Raw genomic sequence first — 20,408 nt, forward strand, 5'->3', positions numbered from 1 at the left:
ACAAAGAATATCAAAAAAATACAATTCTTTGGGACTATATCAAACTAATAAGCTGTATAGCAAAGGAAATTGTTGACAAAATGAATGGGAGAAAATATTTGCAAATTATACATCTGATAAAGTGTTAATGCCTAAAATATATAAGGAATTCATATAACTCAATAGCAGAAAATCAAACATCCAATTAAAAAATGGGCTGAGGATCCGAGTAGATAGGCATTATTCCTTTTTTTTAAAGATTTTGTTTATTTATTAGAAAAAGAAAGAGCATGAGTGGAGGAGGCAACAAACGGAAAAGCAGGATACCCTGCTGAGTAGGGAGCCCAACGTGGGACTCAATCCCAGGACCCTGGGATCATGACCTGAGCTGAAGGCAGACACTTAACCAACTGAACCACCCAAATGCTCCAAATAGACATTTTTCCATAGGAGACATGCAGATGGCGAATTGGTACAGGAAAAAATACTTAACATCACTGATACCAGGGAGATAGATGCACATCAAAACCACAGTGAGATACCATTTCACCCATATTAGAACGGCTAATATAAAAAAGACTAGAAATGACAGTTGTTGGCTAGGATGTAAAGAGAAGAGAACCCTTGTGCACTATTGCTGGGAATGCAAATTGGAGCAGCCACTATGGAAAACAGTATGAAAGCTCCTAAAATAAAAAGTAAGAATGGACCTACCTTATGATCCAACAGTTCCACTTCTGGGTGTTTGAAGGAAATGAAAGCACTAACTTGAAAAGTTATATGGACCCTATGTTCTTTGAAGCATTACTTCTAATAGCCAAGATACGGAAACAACCTAAGTTTCCCTTGCTGGATGAATGGATAAAGATGTGGTATTTATACAGTGGGATATTATTCAGACACACACACACACACACGATAAAATCATCTCATTTATGGCAAAATGAATGGACATGGAGGACATTATGTGATATGAAGTAAGAGAAAGACAGATGTGTGATTTTACTTATGTATGGAACTTAAAAGGCAAAAAACCCCCCCAAACAAGCTCATAGAGCATATTGGTATTTGCCTTAGGTAATGGTGAGGGGTGGTCAGAATAGATAGAGGAGGTCAGAAAATATAAACTTGTGGTTATAAATAAATCCTAGGATAGAATGTATAGCATGGTGACTGTTGCTGATAATAAATACTGTTTGTGTATTTGAAAGTTGCAAAGATAGTATATCTTAAAAATCTCCGTCTGAAGAAAAAAGTTTTGGGGCATCTGGATGGCTCAGTTGGTTAAGTGACTATTGATTTTGGCTCAGATCATGATCTCTTAATCTCATGAGATTAAGCCCCACGTTGAGCCTGCTTAAGATTCTCTCTCCCTCAGCTCACTACCTCTTAAAAAAAAAAAAGTTTTTTTGTAATAATGTAAGGTGTGTGATGTTAAATAGCCTTACTGTGATCATTTTGCAGTATACACAAATATCAAATCATGTACATCTGAAACTAGTATAATGTTACATGTCAACTGTACTTGAATTAAAAAAGAAAATAGCCTATGGGAAGCAGCTACTAATGATTAGTTAACTGTGATGTATTAGAATGAAAAAGATAATTAGGACAGAAAACACTGAATTTTATTTTGAAGTATAGTTGACATAGTGTTATATATTAGTTTCAGGTGAACAATGTAGTGATTTAATAATTCTGTATATTATGCAGTGCTCACCAAAGTTACCATATGTTATTAAGTGTTATTGATTATATTCCCTGTGCTGCACTTTTCATCTCTGTTCCTTATTTATTTATTTATTTATTTATTTCTTCTTCTTTTTTACTGAGGTATAATTGACACACAATATATTAGTTTCATGTATGCACCATACTGGTTTGATATTTTAAGCATTGCAAGTTGATCCTCACAAGTCTTGTTATCCGATAATTATTTTGTAAGTGGAAGTTTGTATCTCTTAATCCCTTACACCTATTTGGTTCATCAACCCACCCCTCTTCCCTCTGACAACCACCAGTTCTCTGTTTGTTTCTGTTTTGTTGTTTTGGAAAACACTGATTTTTATGAAAGATTTATACACTTACAAGAAATCTGGAGGGTTAAAACAGACAAAAAATTGAGCTCATTTATTTACCAGCAAGGGAAATGAAAATGGGTTAATGGAGTTGAAGGTCTTTTTTTTTTTTTTTTAATTTTTATTTATTTATTTGACAGAGAGAGAAATCTCAAATAGGCAGAGAGGAGGCAGGCAGAGAGAAGGGAGAAGCAGGTTCCCTGCTGAGCAGAGAGCCCGACGTGGGGCTTGATCCCAGGACCCTGAGACCAGGGCCCAAGCCGAAGGCAGAGGCCCAACCCACTGAGCCACCCAGGAGCCCCATGGAGTTGAAGATCTTGAACAGTGTTACATTGCCTTTTCTGCCTAACAGTTTCCTGGCCAGTATTGATACTTTGAGAAAAAGATAAATAAAATTTAAGTTTAATTTGTTTTGTTCAGTAGCCAAAATAGATGCATTCTTAGTTTAAACATTTTTTGAATTACTAGTGAATTCACTCATAAAGACCTGGAGTGTCTTTTATCCTTTCTTAATGAATATGAAATAATGAGTTAAATTAAAGCCTTTTCCGTAAACCAGTGCATCTTGAAATACTTGGCAAAAAACTCCCAAGTTATCAGAATTAAAGTCTATCACTGCCCAGACTACTTTTAGAATCTCTCAACAAATATTTCCAGTTCAGTTGCTTCTCGTTCCTGTTTTATTTTGAATTACCAGAGAAACTTTATTTATAGACTTAATATGTTTAATGGCTGTGATTCTGCCAAGAAGAGTATTCAAAGAGATAAATTTTAGGGGCACCTGGGTGGCTCAGTGGGGTAAACCCTCTCTACCTTCGGCTCAGGTCATAGTCCCTGGGATCCTGGGTCCTGGGATCAAGCCCTGCAATGGGTTGTCTGCTCGGCAGGGAGCCTGCTTTCCTCCTCCCTCTCTGCCTGCCTGCCTCTCTGCCTACTTGTGATCTCTGTCAAATAAATAAATAAAATCTTTAAAAAAAAAATAAAGAGATCAATTTTAAATTGAAGGGATCTTTAAAAAAATTTTTTTTAATTTTTTTTAAAGGTTTTATGTATTTATTTGACAGAGAGAGTGAGCACAGGCAGATAGAGTGGCTGGCAGAGGGAGAAGCAGGCTCCCTGCTGAGCAAGGAGCCCGATGTGGGACTCGATCCCAGGAGGCTGGGATCATGACCTGAGCCGAAGGCAGCTGCTTAACCAACTGAGCCACCCAGGCATCCCTAAAAATTGTTTTAAAAATAAGAAGTATTGGGGTGCCCGGGTGGCTTAGTTGGTTAAGCATCTGACTGTTGATCTCAGGGTCATGAGTTCAAGCCCTATGATGGATCCTACTTAAACAAGAAAGGAAGTCTCAATAATAATAATAATGATAAATAAATAAAAATAAGTATTACCAAAATAAATTTCCTGTAATATTGTCAGTTAAAAAAAAAATCAGTTTAGTCTCTCCAACTACGTTGTGAACTTGATGGCAAATACCACCAAGGGTTCTGTGGTCTTTTTTAACTAGTTTAATTTTAACAATATTCTCATTTTAGAGATGGGAAAACTCAGGCAGAAAGTTAAGAAAGTGAATTTCATGTGTCTAGTAATTGTTCAAGCTGAGATTTGAATCTAGGCAGTCAGTTCTGTACAGAGTCTGGGCTTGCTAGGTGTCTAACAAGGACTTAGTAGGAGCTGTTTTTTTTTTGTTTTTGTTTTTCTTAATAGGGAATTTGATTGCTGTGGTGTCAAATAACCTAGAGTAGGTGTGTGTTTTTGTTTATTTATTTAAAGATTTTATTTATTTGACAGAGAGATATCACAAGTAGGCAGAGGCAGGCAGAGGGAGGTGGGGGTGGGGGGGAGGAGGGAAGCCGACTTCCTTTTTGAGCAGAGAGCCTGATATGTGGGGCTTGATCCCAGGACCGGGAGATCATGACCTGAGCTGAAGGCAGAGGCTTAATTCACTGAGCCACCCAGGTGCCTGGGTATGTGTTTTTAAATGAGCTGTAACTCCTGAATTGGCAGAGTGATCAGAGATTGGACTTTACATGGGGAGGTTTTAGTGAATGTAGGAGAGGTAAGAGATCCTGTTTTCACCACTTGAGGACTTTTTGTCTCTTTGGTGTTCAAGAAGCAATTTTTTCTGTTACTTTGGAGCTTGAAGTTGAATTAGGAAGTTTCATAAGTATAGTACAACATAGAAAGTGGTTAATGTCATCAGAGACACAGATCATAGAGACATGGTGTCAGAGTGAGGTGACCTAGAGCGTCCCATACCTGCTTCTCAGTGTGTCCAGGAGCCAGCTGTGCTTCACCTGCACCTACTCTAGACCAGTGGAATTAGTCTGTGTTTTAACCAGATCCCCAGGTGATTTGTATTCCATGAAAACTTGAAGCATCAGTCTGTTCCACTTCTATCACTTCACAGAGCCTGAAGGATGACGTAATTTAACTAATTAGTGGTAAAGCCATGACTTGAGCCCAGAGCCCTTGGGTTCATGGTAGGGGTGGATCTGCACTTGCCATGCATACATAGTTAGGAGGTACTTTGAAATTTCAGAGCAGGTTTGTCTCTTACGCATGGCTTCTTGCAAAGCTCAGAAAGGTTAAGGCACCTATAGATGGACCCCTTTCTTTATTTTTCATTTACTGCCTAGACTTAGAGTCTTGTGCCACTTGCTTTAACTAAATTACCAGAACACATAGAGAAATTGTGTTGATTATAACTTAGCTTTCTTCATGCAGATTCTTTTCCCAAAAGATCTGTACCACTTCTGGGTACTATAAAATACTCCTGGTTCAGAGCACATTTTTTTTTGCTCAGCTAAAAGTATTTTAAGCCCTTAGCCATTTCTTTTACCTGTTATTATTTTCAGGAATAAATTGAGAGTTAGGAGGAAAGTTTTATTATTATTTGAGGAATAAAAGTCTCTGAAACAGTTGAAATGAATGATCGTGCTTTTAAAGAGTGTTGCTGGGTCTTCCTTACAAAAATAGAAGGGAAAATGTAAACAGCAAGCATTGCTGAGTGCTGTTTTCTACTTCTGTTTTCACCTCTGTTTTACATTGAGTATGATTTGCAAACATGCCCAGAATATTTCTAATCTCAGTTGCAAAACCGAATTCTCTGAAGTATTTTTATGAGGCATCTGTGGCACAGGTTTTTTTTTTTTTTTTTTAAATTTTAAAAAGATTTTATTTATTTATTTGACAGAGAGTGAGAGTGAGTGAGTGTGTGTGAGAGAAGCAACACAAGCAGAGGGAGTGGGAGAGGGAGAAACAGGCTTGCCGCTGAGCAGGGAGCCCGGTTCGGGGCTCGATCCCAGGACCCCGGGATCGTGACTGAGCCGAAGGCAGATGCTTAATGACTGAGCCACCCAGGTGTCCCCGTGGCACAGTTTTTGAAAAGCATTCAAGATAAATCACTTTACACCTGACAGAACAGATTTGCTTTTTGTCTTCTTAAAACGTTGAGGGAAAGGGGCACCTGACTGGCTCTGTTGGAAGAGCATGTGATTGTTGATCTCGGGGTTGTGAGTTCAAGCCGCACATTGGGTATAGAGATTACTAAAGAAATGAAGTTGAACAATTTTTTTTTTTAATTGTGGTTAAGTACACATAGCATACAATTTACTCTCTTTATCATTTTTTACTCTCTTTATCATTTTTTAAGTACAAAGTATAGTAGCAAGTATATTCACTTGTTGTGCAGCAGGTCTCCAGAACTTTTCACCTTGCAAGACTGAAACTCTACACCTTCAACAACTGCTCAGTTTTCTCTTCTGCCACCCTCAGCAACCATTTCACTTTGTTTTTATGAGTTTGACAGCATTAGATACTCACATAAATGGGATCATACAGTATTTGTCATTTTGTAACTGTTTATTTTATATTTTATTATTAGCGTATTGTCCTCGTTGTAGCATGTGTCACCCATGTTGTAGCATGTGTCAGAATTTACTTCCTTTGCAAGGCTGAATACGAATTCCTGTGTGTGTGTGTATGTATGTATGTATGTGTACACACACATGCATGGATGTCGCATTTTGTTCCTCATTGATCTATTGATGCACATTTGGGTTGATTCACCTTTTGACTATTCTGATTAATGCTGCTGTGAATGTGTGTGTAGAGTGCTTTTCATTTTTTTTTTTCCCAAGAAGCTTTGCTAAATCATTTGTTAATGTGAGAAAAACAGTAGTTAGAAGAATTGCACTGATATTTCTGTCTGTCTTCTTGCCTGCTAATATATAACCTTAGGTAAGATATATGGCCCTTGGGAGTCTGCTGGGCCTTCTTATGTCAGAAAGGGAGTCTTGGAAAGTTGCAGGAATTCTTTTTTTTTTTTTTTTTAAAGATTTTATTCATTTATTCATGAGAGAGAGAGGCAGAGGGAGAAGTAGGTCTCCCAGGGAGCCGGGAGCCGGATGTGGGACTCATCCCAGGACTCTGGAATCATTATCTGAAATGAAGGCAGACACTTAAACAACTGAACCACCCAGGCACCCATTTGCAGGAATTCTTAAAGTGTAGCACAGATTCAGAGAGGCCAATGACTACTTACTAATCCATTTTCCTTTACATTTCCTTTCGTCATTTGCTTTTGGGAGTTCTGAGTTTATCTTTGTTGTTTTGGTCAGTGGTTCTTGAGAAGGAAATCACTGTAATATTAAATATTTGTATAGTTAATTCTTCAGCTGTACAGTGTATACATTTTTATCTTAAAAACAAATAGTCACTGTAATGTTGGAAGAGAAGAATGAGTTGATATAAGAGAAGCTTGACTTTTCTGTAAGTAGTTTCCTGATTATAGTTGTTGAATGATACAAACTAGTGAAAGATCTGCAAGATGATTTTTGTTTTGAAAGGAGATTGTTAAAAATCAAGTAAATACACATTTTAGATAACAATCTGTGATTGAACTCTTCATTAATCTCTGAATAGTGGAAAAATGTGAGTCACTGAAGGAATTAAGTGCCTGGTGTGAAACTTAATGGTTTATGGGTAGAGTTGAGAAAAGTTGCCAGTCCTTTCAGCTCAAGGAGCTATCCACTAGATTTCTCACCGATATAGCCATACTGGTTTGCTATATGGCAAAAAAGGGTATCATTTATCTTGTCAAAAAAATTTTTTTTAAGTCAAGTCTTTTTATAATTTAGAGGAATTTCGGAATGTTTGTCTTCTAGGCTCATCAACAGAGCAGACGAGCAGATCGTTTATTAGCTGCAGGGAAATACGAAGAGGCTATTTCTTGTCACAAAAAGGCTTCCGGTGAGTATTTTTCTAAAGAAATACTGAGTCTAAAACTGGAGGGCAGTTTTTTTTCTCCAGCATCTCTCAACAGTATATTCAGAACGAAAGTCACAATAGTAAAGATGTGTTGTTATCCTGCATATACAGGGTTGACACTACTGGCCCATGAGAACATTGGTTTGGATTACTGTTCCAGTGAGTATGTTGGATTTCCCAGTTCTTCCTAATCTAGTCTTCCTAAACCATGAGGGTTCCATATGCCATATTACTGGTAAATGACTCTGGACACAGGTTTCTGAATCCAAAGGTTCCCTTTTGTTTGTTTGTTATTTTGTGAGTCAAGTGATGAAGTTTATTAAGTGAAGACACAGAAAAAGCTCTCAAGAGTGAGAGGGGTCCTGACAGGGTTGCCCTGAATCCAAAGATTCCTAAAGGTAAATGAGCTTGCAAGGAGTCTACCTGTTTATCTTAGTTGTTAGGGAAAATGGATTTCAAATAGTTAGCTGTTTTGAGTTATGAAAGTAATAACTGAATTAATTTTAACCAAACAGTTTTCACTGAATTTCTGTTTTCTAAGATGCTGATGACACTCTTTCTTTAGCTTCTTTCTGAGTATTTCATCTGTACATTCATGCCTATGGTATTTGCTGCTGATTGCTTTCTTTTCAGTGTGAAATTTAGGATTAATAACTTCTTATCAAACAGTTATTTTATCCCAGTCAGTTGTACAGTTCAGCAGATGTTGAACTCAGAAAAAGATCTTTGGGGTCTGTTTTGTAAAGACTGGTTTCTCTTGGCTGGTTAACAAACCTAGAAGCTTTGGGGAGGGAGTGTTCTACTCATGCTGCATTCAAAATAGGCCACCTTTCTTAGAGAAAGTCCTGTAGTCTTTCTGGTGGAGGAAGACACTTTTTTTTTTCCTTTCAGGCTGCTGTGTTGATTAAAGCCATGTTATTTCTTGGCAGAGTGTACCCCTCCAGTGTTGCCTTAGTGCTGAAATACAGACCACACAGTGGACTCCGGTTTGAATAAGTTCTTTTATGTCATTGGTTTTTGCCTACACACCTATGATTTTCAGAGAAAATTTCAGGCCTTGTTTTTAAAGAATAAGTTTTGCCACTGAAGTGTATTCCTTCAGCAGTAGGGTTGATTGCATAATACATACCCTGTAAGTGTTTGTTAATGAATTTTTATGGTGAGTTTTATGGAGAGCTTTTATACAAAATTAAACTTGGCAGCTAGTACTCTTTAAATCTTTCATAAACCATATTTTGTTGTGAATCAAATTGTTAAATTTATAGTCACCTCACAGAAAAGACAATGTACTATACTGTTTAAAAAAAACAAAACCATTGTTGTGTGTGGTATGCCTGGGTGGCCCAGTTGGTTAAGTATTTGCCTTTGGCTTAAGCCATGTGGGATTGAGCCCTGCATTGGGCTCCCTGCTCAGCGTGCTCTTCTCTTCTCCCACAGCTTGTGCGTGCTCTCTCTCTGTCAAATGAATAAATAAAATATTATTTAGAAATGTTGCAGATGAATGCCACTGACATAAATACGTTTGATTAAATAAGCCACAGTGGTTGTGGTTACATGTATATAAAATACAATACAGTGGAGTGACCAGCATATGTTGTGCATTGAGCAGTAGGAGATTCTGAGTATGTAAAAGGTAGAAAGGTCTCCTTCCTTCCTAACCTATATCCCTGTCTTTATCTGAGAAGTTAAGACTGATGTTGGGCTTTACACGCCTCTCTCTACTTTCTCAGTATCTGCATTCTGCGACATCTCAAGGAGTAGTAGAAAAGATAAAGGCAGCCTTTTGAATCCCATTAGCTCTAATTAGGGAGGTAGAATTTTTTTTTTTAAGATTTTATTTATTTATTTGTCAGAGAGAGCGAGTGAGAGCAAGCACAGGCAGACAGAGTGGCAGGCAGAGTCAGAGGGAGAAGCAGGCTCCCTGCTGAGCAAGGAGCCCGATGTGGGACTCGATCCCAGGACGCTGGGATCATGACCTGAGCTGCAGGCAGCTGCCTAACCAACTGAGCCACCCAGGCGTCCCTAGGGAGGTATAATTTAAGTGTGATTAGTTAATCCCACTGAACTGATTTGATTTGGAGTTCAGACTTGGTTAAAAATAGCCTTGTGTTTTAGAGTGGAGTTGTGAATGTAATGCTAGTTTGAAAATTGATGTGGTTAAGGGTGCCTGGGTGGCTTAGTCGGTTAGAATTCTTGGCTTGTAGTCTTATGCAGTCCACTTCCCTAAGTGGGTTTTGTTTTTTTCATAAATAATGGAAAGGGCAAATTTTATTTATAGATAAATTTATATTTTGTTTTTAAGTGAACTCTACACCGAACATGGGGCTGTAGTTTAAAATCCTGAGATGAAGAGTCAAAAATTCTACTGACTGAGCCAGCCAAGTACACCTTAAAACCCAAATTTTATTTTATTAATTTTTTTCGAAGATTTTATTTCTTTGTGAGAGAGAGAGAGAGCACAAGTGAGCACAAGCAGGGGGAGAGCAGGGAGAGGGAATAGCAGGCCTCCCGCTGAGCAAGGAGCCTGATGTGGGACCCTTTCTCAATACCCTGGGATGCGACCTGAGCTGAAGGCAGTTGCTCAACTGACTGAACCATGCAGGTGTCCCAAGACCCAGATTTTAAATTGAAGCATGGGACATTCTTTAAGTGACAGTATGACTTTTGTTGATTCTTTTGCACTTTGGAAACTCAGTGTCTTTGGGTATCCTCTGCTGTCATGTTACGGTTTCAAGGTTCTACAGGGGTGGTCCAGTTGGTCTAAGCTTGGTTTTTAGAAATTTCCATTTGTTTATAAAGTGAATTTAAAGCAAACTGTAGTTCGCATAGGGGCACAAATGTTTGCAGACATAATAGGAAGTTTAGGGAAGTTCATCCACACTGTATCAGACTAGTAGATGAAATGTCTCAACACCCTTAAACATGAAGAAAAAAAAACGGTCTATATGCAGCTATTCAGACTTACTATAGGAATAAAAGGCAGAAAAGTTGAGGATAAAAATGTTAAGTATGGCTACAGCAAAGGCTACAGAACCAACTGTTTTCTGTTGGGGAGAGACCATCCAGTTAATTCTTTATCATAAAGACTGGTGGAACCTGGTAGACAATAAAATCATTAAAATATTTGAATTAAGACGAAAGAAACATTGCATTGTAGTATCTGCAAGAGGCAAAAAGGAACTTAATGTAGGGATGAGAGATACTGAAAAGTTTATAGTAAGCAAGAAATAAACAAAATGGAGACTGTGTGTGATTTATTATTATAATACTTGTCATTTATACTGTTTTGTTCCAGATAGTATATAAAAGGCCTTGAGAGGAATACAGCAAGATAAAAAATGTAATTAAAAATAAGCAGATGAGGAATCCACAGAAGGATAAAGCAAGGACTGCCTGGAAGCATAGTTCGCAAAATGCACCATGAGTTCTTGCTTATTTGATAGAAGGAGCACTTGGCTTTGAGCTTTCTAGAAGATATGTGAGAGAGGAAAACTAGGGATTTTTACAGTTACTTTTTATATCCAAGTCAATTAAGTCACCCAGGAACTGATCCTAAGGTCAGAGAGATGTTGATTGAATTACTGAACATTTATGGTCTTCATAAAAGACATTATACTATCCTCAGCAACTTGCTTACAATAAATAAGTCAACAAGTTCTTACGGCTCTTAACTACCTGATTCATGGTAGGTTGATGGGATAGCTCAGAAGTAATTCAGTAAAAGTAGTTCTGTAGGAGGCCAAAATGATATAGTCCAGGTATTCATGTGGGTAAAAAGACACTGTTAACCAGTTTTTTGATATTTTTGTGATCAAAATGAGTAATAGGGTTTTGATAGGTTCTTGTTTCATTTTAATTTTTCGTGATTCTATATTTCTGATTAGGCTATCTGTACTTTCTTAATTATGAAGTCTATAAGGATTTTGAAGAACAGACCCCTTCAGGACGGGTAGAGAGTATCTACAGTTGGTTACCACTTCTTCTTGGAGAAGTTAAGAATCCTGTCTTCAAATACCCACCTCGTTTATTTTCAGGAACAGGATAACTATTTAGCAGAATTACTTCTAAAACCAGTTCTTTTTGTCATAGGAGTACTTAAGCTCTTCCTTTGGCCTGTTGATTATAAGATTATGACACTCATATTAATATGCCTTTTTTTTTTTTTTTTTTAAACCAGCATACCTTTCTGAAGCCATGAAGCTCACACAGTCTGAGCAGGTGAGATAGTTTCTTAATATTTTTGTGGTAAGGGTTAGAGGGATTTTCTTGTGGGGACTTGAACTGTATATAAAATAAAATACTGTGCCCCTCTCAGAACACTGTTGTCCAAAATACGTTTAAGATGGAAAAGAGAAGAGTACTTCAGAAATTAAAACTCAGTGAACTGCTGTCAGTGTCCCAGACATGGCATGCAGAAACTTCTGTTTTCTCTTTGTTACTCCTAGATCTCGGGTCACTAAATGTGTTCCCTAGAGACTTCTGGGGCCTTTCCTGAGTATTGACTCATGGAGAGTAAGCAGGTCTGATCAAGCGGAAACCAGTTGGCCTCCCCTTTGCATGCCAAAAATAATTTAAATCTGAATTTGTCTTTTACTGAATTCCTAAGCAGTTCTGGTACCTTTAAATTTTGTTTCACTAATGGCTTTAAATTTCTTTTGTGTTTGGGGAGGGCCTACCTAGGTTTTGAAAATACCTTTATCCAAAGATGATTTTCTGATTATGAAAGTGGCAGGGTACATAGGTGGTACTCAGTAGTGTTTGTCTAATTGAATTAAGGAGATCCTTTCTGTAAGAGGATATCAGTGGGCAGGGAAAAAATACCACTTTCTCAGACTGAACCAAGAGAACCTAAAAGTTATGTTCTATTCTATGCTCTTCCCTTTGAATGTATAGAACTGCTCATGTTAGCCATGTAATATAAACATACACGGAGCCTCCTTAACCCCATTAATAAAAAGGGATTTTAGCTGGGGCGCCTGGGTGGCTCAGTCAGTTAAGTGTCTGACTTTTTTTTTTTTTTTTTTAAAAGATTTTATTTATTTGTCAGAGCACAAGCAAGGGGAGCAGCAAGCAGAAGAAGCAGGTTCCCTTTTGAGCAAGGAGCCTGACCAGGGACTCGATCCCAGGACCCCAGGATCATGACCTGAGCCAGAGGCAGACACTTTAACCTACTAAGCCATCCAGGTGTCCCTGAAGGTCTGACTCTTGATTTCAGCTCAAGTCATGCTCTCAGGGTCTTGGGATTGAGCCTCACTGTGGGCTCTGCACTCAGCCTGAAATCTGCTTAGAGATGCTCTCTCTCCTCCTCCTCCTTCCCCCCTGCTCTCTAAATCTCTCTCTCTCTAATAAATAAAATAAATCTCTGAAAAGATCTTAACTAGTTGTAGAATGAATGTTTAAAGAGGAAAGTTTTCTAATTTTAAGCTAAGTACAAATGGCGTTTCAGAGAGGTCGGGCCATTCAAAAAAAGTCTTATTCAATGTGTTGATTTGGAAAGGACTTCTGACTTTTTGAATGAATGGGGTTTTGTTTATGAATTTAAAAAAATAACTTATCTAAGGTCGAAAGGCCCAATTATTTTGTTTTTGCTTTTTTGTTTAAAAAATTTTAAAACCTAGCAGAATAGAATTCTCATTGAATCACATTATCATTATTTTTTAGACCATTGTTTTTCTTACTTAGAACTTTTTAAAAGCACCCAGTAAATACTGTTAACAGAATACCAGATAGTATTTTAAACAAAATATTAAAGCTTTTTTTGGTATACTCTACTGTGAATATGTTACCTTTACAAATAGAAAATTGTTAGATTTTCCACAAATACTCATTGACAAAAAAACACAGTATAGAAAATGTGGAAAATACATACTGTTGAGTCTTGAACAACTTGAGGCTTAGCTGTGCCAGCTTCCTTAAATAGTAGAAAATCTGCCTGTAGCTTTTGCTCCCCCTACCCCCCACGCCAAACTTAATTACTAATAGTCGGCTGTTGACCAGAAACCTTAATGATAACATAAACAGTTATTTTCACATACTGTGTATGTTGTGTAATTATATACTGTATCCTTATTACAAACATAAGCTAGAAAAAAAGAAAATACTAAAATCACAAGGAAGAGAAAATATGTTAAGAGTACTGTCTTCTATTTGTTTCTGTTGTCTACAAGATTAATTGTCGTTACTGCCAACATCAGTACTGTAGATATTAATATGTATTACTGACAGGAGACATCAAAAATGAAAATGTGAAAAAAACTCATTTATTTACAGGTATAACAATGCATGCACTGATAACGAAGAAGTGTTAGTATGATTGCTTTATGGTAGACTAGCCTGAAAACTGATATATGAGTCATTCACTATAGAATATTTATGGTGTATAGTATTACAGTGGTATTGGAAACATTGTTACATTTTTGAAAACCCACTTAACCTGTGATGGTAGGCTAACATGCGGTTTCTCCCATTTATGGGAGAGGTGTACTAATTGGTAATGTAACTCTTTTAGAAGCAAAGGCATAAAATGGTAAGAAAACATTATGCCCACATAAAGACTGCTTCCACACGAGTCTTGCACTCGGTGTCAGACACAATGAGAACTTCAGCGATGAGGAGGACACAAACTGTTCATACAGTTCTTCCTGCATAGTTACTAGATTTTCACATGAAGCTACTTAAACAAAGGTTAAGTTCGTTAACCAAATGGCATGCTGATGAGTTACTACTCTTCATTAAGTGGAAGGAGATCATAAGGTTTTTGCATTACCATCATAAAAGGTGTTTTGTTTGTTTTGTTTTTAAAGATTTTATTTATTTATTTGACAGAAGAGTCAGCGAGAGAGGGAACACAAGCAGGGAGAGTAGAAGACAGAGAAGCAGGCTCTCTGGTGACCAGGGAGTCCGATGTAGGGCTCGATCCCAGGATGCTGGGATCATGACCTGAGCCAAAGGCAGACCCTTAACTGACTGAGCCACCCGGGTGCCCTGGTTTTGTTTTGTTTTTTCTTTTTTTTTAAAAGATTTATTTATTTATTTGACAGAGGAGATCACAAGTAGGCAGAGAAGGAGGCAGAGAGGGAGGAAGGGGAGCAGGCTCCTTACTAAACAGAGAGCCCGATGCGGGGCTCAATCCCAGGACCCCGAGATCATGACCCGAGCCGAAGGCAGAGGCTTTAACCCACTGAGACATCCAGGCGCCCCTTGTTTTGTTTTTTTAATAAGTATTTATTTTAATAAGTATTTATTTGTTCACAAATGAGGTGGTCTGAGCTCAGCTGATCAGTTGTGGGTTGGGGGTGGGTGGGCAGCTCTCGTGTAGTCAGACGGTGGCAGCTGGTGATGTTATCTCCAAGGTGGCTTCTTTCTTGTGGCTGGGCTGGGGAGACTTACAGGGCCTGAGACAGGCAGAGCTCCTCCAGTAGCACAGCAGTGATATCTTCCCTCTACCCCCCCTCCTCTTCTCTCTGGTTTTCTGTAATCTGGCCATGTGGCATTTGAAGTTTCCCAGCATGATCCCTCCTACTCTGTTCCTTGAATTGACCACAAGGCCCACCCGGGTTTGAGGGGAGGTGTATTAGACTCTGTCTCTTGACTTTTTTTTTTTTTTTTTTTAAGATTTTATTTATTTATTTGACAGAGAAAGAAAGCACAAGTGAGGAGAAGCAGGCCCCTTCCCCCCAGCAGGGAGCCCAATGTGGGGCGGGGTGGATCCCAGGACCCCTAGCACTCCCGGATCATGACCCGAGCTGAAGGCAGACTGCCAACTACTGAGCCACGCATGTGCCCTCTCTTTACTTGTTTTAAAACCACCACACTGGGGCTGTGCTGCCCTGGTTGGTCCACACCCCAGCTTTGCCTTTTGGCTATGTGATCTTGAGCATGTTCCTGAGAGTGTCTTCCTCAACTCTCATTTATTTGTTTGTTTGTTTATAAGTTTGGTTGATAATATAGTGTTATATTAGTTTCAGGTGCACAACATAGTGATTTGACAGTTCTGTGTATTCAGTGCTGACCATAAGTATAGTCCCAGTCTCTCACCATACAGTGTTACTCCAGTATTAATATTGATCGGATTCCCTGTGCTGTACTTTCCATCTCCATGACTTATTTTATAACTGGAAGTTTGTACCTCTTAATCCTCTTCACCTGTTTGTCCCATCAACCCATCCCCCTCTCCTGTGGTCACCATCATTTCTCTGTATTTGAGTCTGTTTCTGTTCATTTGCTTTTTAGATTCTACCTACAAGTAAAATCATATAGTATTTGTCTTACCTCTGTCTTAATTTGTTTAATGTGTGACCCTCTAGGCCCATCCGTGTTGTCATAGGTGGTAAGATCACATTATTTTTGATGGCTGTGTAATACTCTTGTTATTTACATACAGCACATCTTTTTTTATCCATTCATCTATCCATAGACACTTCGGTGGTTTCATATCTGGGCTATTGTAAATAATGCTGCAGTGAACGTAGGGGTGTGTAGATCTTTTCCAATTAGTAAACATTTTTCTTCTCTTTGGGTTAATACCTAGTAGTGGAATTACTGGATTGTGTGGTGGTTCTATTTCTTAATTTTTAAGGAACTGCCTCCCTGGTTCCATAGTGGCTCCACCAGCCACGCAGGAGGGTTCCTTTTTCTCTACATCCTGGCTGGTACCTGCTGTGTCTTGTGTTGTTGATTTTAGCTATTCTGACAGGAGTGAGGTGATAACCTTATTGTGGTTTTCATTTGCATTTCCCTGAAGGGTAGTGATCTTCAGCTTTTTTTCATGGGTCTGTTGGCTATGTGGATGTCTTTTTTGGAGAAATGCCCATTCATGTCTTCTGCTGATTTTTATTTTTTTATTTTTATTTTTATTTTTTTAGGATTTTATTTATTTATTTGACAGACAGAGATCACAAGTAGGCAGAGAGGCAGGCAGGGACAGAGAGCTGGGAAGCAGGCTCGCTGCTGAGCAGAAGCCCAATGTGGGGCTAGGATGTGGGGCTAGGATCCGAGGACCCTGGGATCATGACCTGAGCTGAAGGCAGGGGCTTTAACCCACTGAGCCATACAGGTGCCCCTGCCGATTTTTTAATTGGATTGGTTTTTTCATAAAGAGTTCTATGAATGCTTTATATATTTGGATATTAACCCCTTATTGGATTCATCATTTGTAATACCTTCTCCCACATAGTGTTTCCTTTTCATTTTGTTATAGTTTTTGTTGTGCAAAAGCTTTAATATTTTGATAGTTCCATTTACTTTTGTTTTTGTCATACTTGCTTGAAGAGACAGATCCAAAAAATAATCCCTGAGAGCAGTGTTAAAGAACTTACTGCTTAGGTTTTCTCCCAGGAATTTTGTGGTTTCAGGTCTCACATTTAGGTCTTTAATTCATTTTGAGTTTATTTTTGTAGGTGGTATAAGAAGTCTGATTTCATGCTTTTGCTTGTAGTGGACCAGTTTTATTAAAGAGACTGTCTTTTCCCTATTGTATATTCCTGCCTCCTTTGTCATAGATTTACTATATGTGCATTTATTTTTGTGATCTCTGTTCTGTTCTGTTTGGTTTATGTGTCTGTTTTTGTGCTATACCATACCATTCTGATTACATCGCTTTGCAGTGTAGCTAAATCTGGGAGTATAGTACCACCAGCTGTGTTCCTTTTTTTTTTTTTTTTAAGATTTTCCTTATTTTGAGAAAGAGAAAGAGGGAGAGAGCATGAGTGGGGGGAAGGGGCAGAAAGAGAGGGAGAGAGAGACTCCCTGCTGAGCTAGGACATCCCCAAACACCCCCCCCCCCCCAACTCAGGGAGATTATGACCTGAGCTGAAGGCAGATGCTTAACCACCTGAGCCATCCAGGCACACTGGTCATAAATATATTTTTAGGTTTTTTTAATTTTTGATATAACTGTAGATGTGACTGTTCTCTTAATTTCTGCTACTTTGATATTAGTGTATAGAAACGTGATGGATTACTGTATATTTTCTGTCTGCAACCTTACTGAAATCATTTATTCTGATACTTTTCTGGTGGCTTTTTATGGGTTTCCTGTATATAGTATTGTGTCATCTGCAAACAGTGATGATTTTACCAGTTTGGATACCTTTTATTTCTTTTTCTTACTGCTGGGGCTATGACTTTGGTATGAAATTGAGTAAGTGGCAAGAGTTGATACCCTTATCTTGTTCCTGATCTTGGAAAACTTTTAGCTTCTAACTGTTGAGTATGATGTTAGCTGTGGGTTTTTCATATATGACCTTTATTAGGTTGAATTATATTCCCTCTAAACTCATTTTGTTGAGAGTTTCTTTATGAATAGAAGTTGAAATTTGTCAAATGCATTTTCTGCATCTCTTGAGATGATTGTATGATTTATCTTTTATTTTGTTAATGTGGTATATCTGGTTGATTCATCTGCAGATATTGACCATCCTTGGATCCCTGAAACAAATCCCACTAGATGGTGGTGTGGTGGATGATCCTTTTAATGTGTTGTTGATTTGGTTTGCTAATACTTCATTGAGGATTTTTATATCTGTGTTCATCAGGAATATCAGCCTGTAATTTTCTTTTTTTTTCCCTTTTTTTTCCTTTGTCTGATTCAGGTATTAGGATAATGCTGGCCTCATAGAATTTGGAAGCTTTTCTAGTGCTTCTATTTTTTTAATAGGTTTAGAAGGATAGATATTAACTCTTCTTAAAATGTTTGGTAGAATTCACCTCTGAAGTCATCTGGTCCTGGACTTGTTGGGAATTTTTGATTACAGATTTTGTTCAGGTACTAGTAACCAGTCTGTTTAAATTTTTCGATTTCTTCCTGCTTTAATTTTGGGAGGTTATGTTTCTAGGAATTTATCTATTCCTTCTAGGTTGTCCAGTATGTTGACATGTAATTTTTTGTAGTAGTCTCCTAAAATCTTTTGTATTTCTGTGGTATTAGTTGTAACTTTTCTTTTCATTTCTGATTTTATATATAAGTATCCTCTTTTTTTCTTGACGAGTGTTGCTGAAGTTTTATCAGTTCTGTTATCTTTTCAGAAAACCAGCTTTTCGTTTATCTTTTCTGTTTTTTAAAATGTTTCACTTATATTCACACTGGTCTTTATTATCTCCTTCTATTTACTTTGGGCTTTGTTCTTCCTTTTCTGGTTCTTTAGGTAAAATTTTTCTTGTTTTCGAGGTTGTCAGTATCACTGTTAACTTCCCTTTTGCTTTTGCTGTCTCTCAGTCTTTGAACTGTTGTGTTTCATTGCTCCATGCCTTCTTCTGGAGTCCTCTTTTATTTATTTATTTTTTAATTGACCTTGCTTAGTAGCATGTTTTAGCCTCCACGTGTTCGTGTTTTTTCCAGTTTTCCTCTTGTAGTTGATTTCTAGTTATATGCTCTGGTGGTGAGAAAAGATGCTTGAAATGATTTCAGTCTTTAAATTCATTGTGGCCTAACATGTCAGCCTTCTGAAGTCTGTTGTTTGTTTGAGAAGAGTGTAATTTGTTGTTTTGGGATGGATTGCTCTACACGTATTTGTTAAGTCCATCTGGTCTAATGTGTTTTTCAAGGCCAGTGTTCCTTTATTAATTTTATGTCTGGATGATCTATCTCTTGGTGTAAGTGGAGTGTTCAAATTCCCTATTACTCTACTACTGTCAGTTTCTCCCTTTGCGTCTGTTAATATTTGCTTTATGTATTTAGGTGCTCCTCTGTTGGCTGCATAAATGTTTCCAGGTGTTTTCTCGTTTTTGGATTGATCCCTTTATCATTTGGAATAACTTTTTCCATTCCTCCCGTTTTTAGTCTGCGTGTGTCTTTAGGTTTGAAGTCTGTCCTAGGGAACATCTACGTAGGTCTTTTTGTTTTTAATCCATTCAGCCACCCTGCCTGTTTTGATTGGAGCATTTAGTCTGTTTACATTAAAAGTAATTATTGGTATATATTTATTGCTGTTAAATTGTTTTCTTTTTTTGTAGTTTGCTCTCTTCCCTTGTGATTTACTTTCTTTAGTGTTATGTTTGGATTCCTTTCTCTTTGTGTCCGCTACAGATTTTGGGTTTGTGGTTACTGTGAGGTTCCTATATAATTACATGTGTATAGTTGTCTGTTTTAAGTTGGTGGTCATTTAAATTTGAACGCTTTCTAAAAGTACTACATTTTTATTTACTTTTTCACCCCCGCACATGCACATTTTATATTTTTGACATCTTTTTTATACTTTTTTTTTCTTTTTAAGATTTTACTTATTTGACGGGGTTGGGGCGAGAGGGAGAGAGAGAGTGAGCACAAGCAGGGGGAGCAGCAGCAGAGGGAGAGGGAGAAGCAGGCTGCCTACTGAGCACGGAGCGCTATGTAGGGCTCTGTCAATCCCAGGACACTGAGTGGAAGAGAGGTGCTTAACCATCTGAGCCACCCAGGTGCCCCTATTTTATACCTTGTTGTTTCTGAGTCCCTTAACTAATTATAGTAGATTATGTCAACTTGGGTCTTTTCACCCTCATACTAGCTTCATCAGTGGTTGATCCACTTTCTTTTCTGTGTTTTCCCTTGCTGGCCACATTTTTTTTTTTCTTTCATATATTTTCTTATTTCTTTCTTTTTTTTTTTTTTTTTTTTGTAAAGATTTTATTTATTTATTTGACAGACAGAGATCACAAGTAGGCAGAGAGGCAGGCAGAGAGAGAGAGAGAGAGGGAAGAAGGCTTCCTGCGGAGCAGGGAGCCCGATGCGGGGCTCGATCCCAGGACCCTGAGATCATGACCCGAGCCGAAGGCAGCAGCCCAAACCACTGAGCCACCCAGGCGCCCCTATTTTCTTATTTCTAGTTTTGGTCTTTCCTTTTCCATTTAAAGAATTTCCCTTAGTGCTTTTTGTAAAACTGGTTTAGTGGTGATGAGCTCCTTTAGCTTTTGTCTGTCAGGGACACTCTTCTATCTTTCCTTCAATTCTGAATGATAGCCTTGCTGGATATTTTTGTTTTTTCCCTTTCAGCGCTTTGAATATATTGTGCTGCTCGTGGCCTGCAGACCTTTTGCTTAGAATCCAGCTGATTCTGGAAATGTTTAAATTGTAGATTTAAAACAGAGCAAGCATCCCGTACTTCT

At 38.1% G+C, this 20,408-nt stretch overlaps 1 protein-coding gene across 2 annotated transcripts in view; it reads left to right on the top strand.

Annotated features, from left to right (window-relative positions):
- Nucleotides 1–20,408, top strand: part of NRBF2 (nuclear receptor binding factor 2) — a 35,305-nt gene that overhangs the window by 10,074 nt on the left and 4,823 nt on the right. Inside the window, exons 2-3 of one of the 2 annotated variants that reach the window (XM_032312695.1) lie at nt 7,226–7,310; nt 11,506–11,546. In XM_032312695.1, coding sequence (XP_032168586.1) covers nt 7,226–7,310; nt 11,506–11,546 — 126 coding nt within the window. The remainder of the gene's footprint in view (nt 1–7,225; nt 7,311–11,505; nt 11,547–20,408) is intronic. The other variant, XM_032312696.1, reaches the window with a different exon arrangement.

The sequence above is a fragment of the Mustela erminea genome, chromosome 14 (genome assembly GCF_009829155.1).
Source record: "Mustela erminea isolate mMusErm1 chromosome 14, mMusErm1.Pri, whole genome shotgun sequence".
In the NCBI taxonomy this organism is placed as follows: domain Eukaryota; kingdom Metazoa; phylum Chordata; class Mammalia; order Carnivora; family Mustelidae; genus Mustela; species Mustela erminea.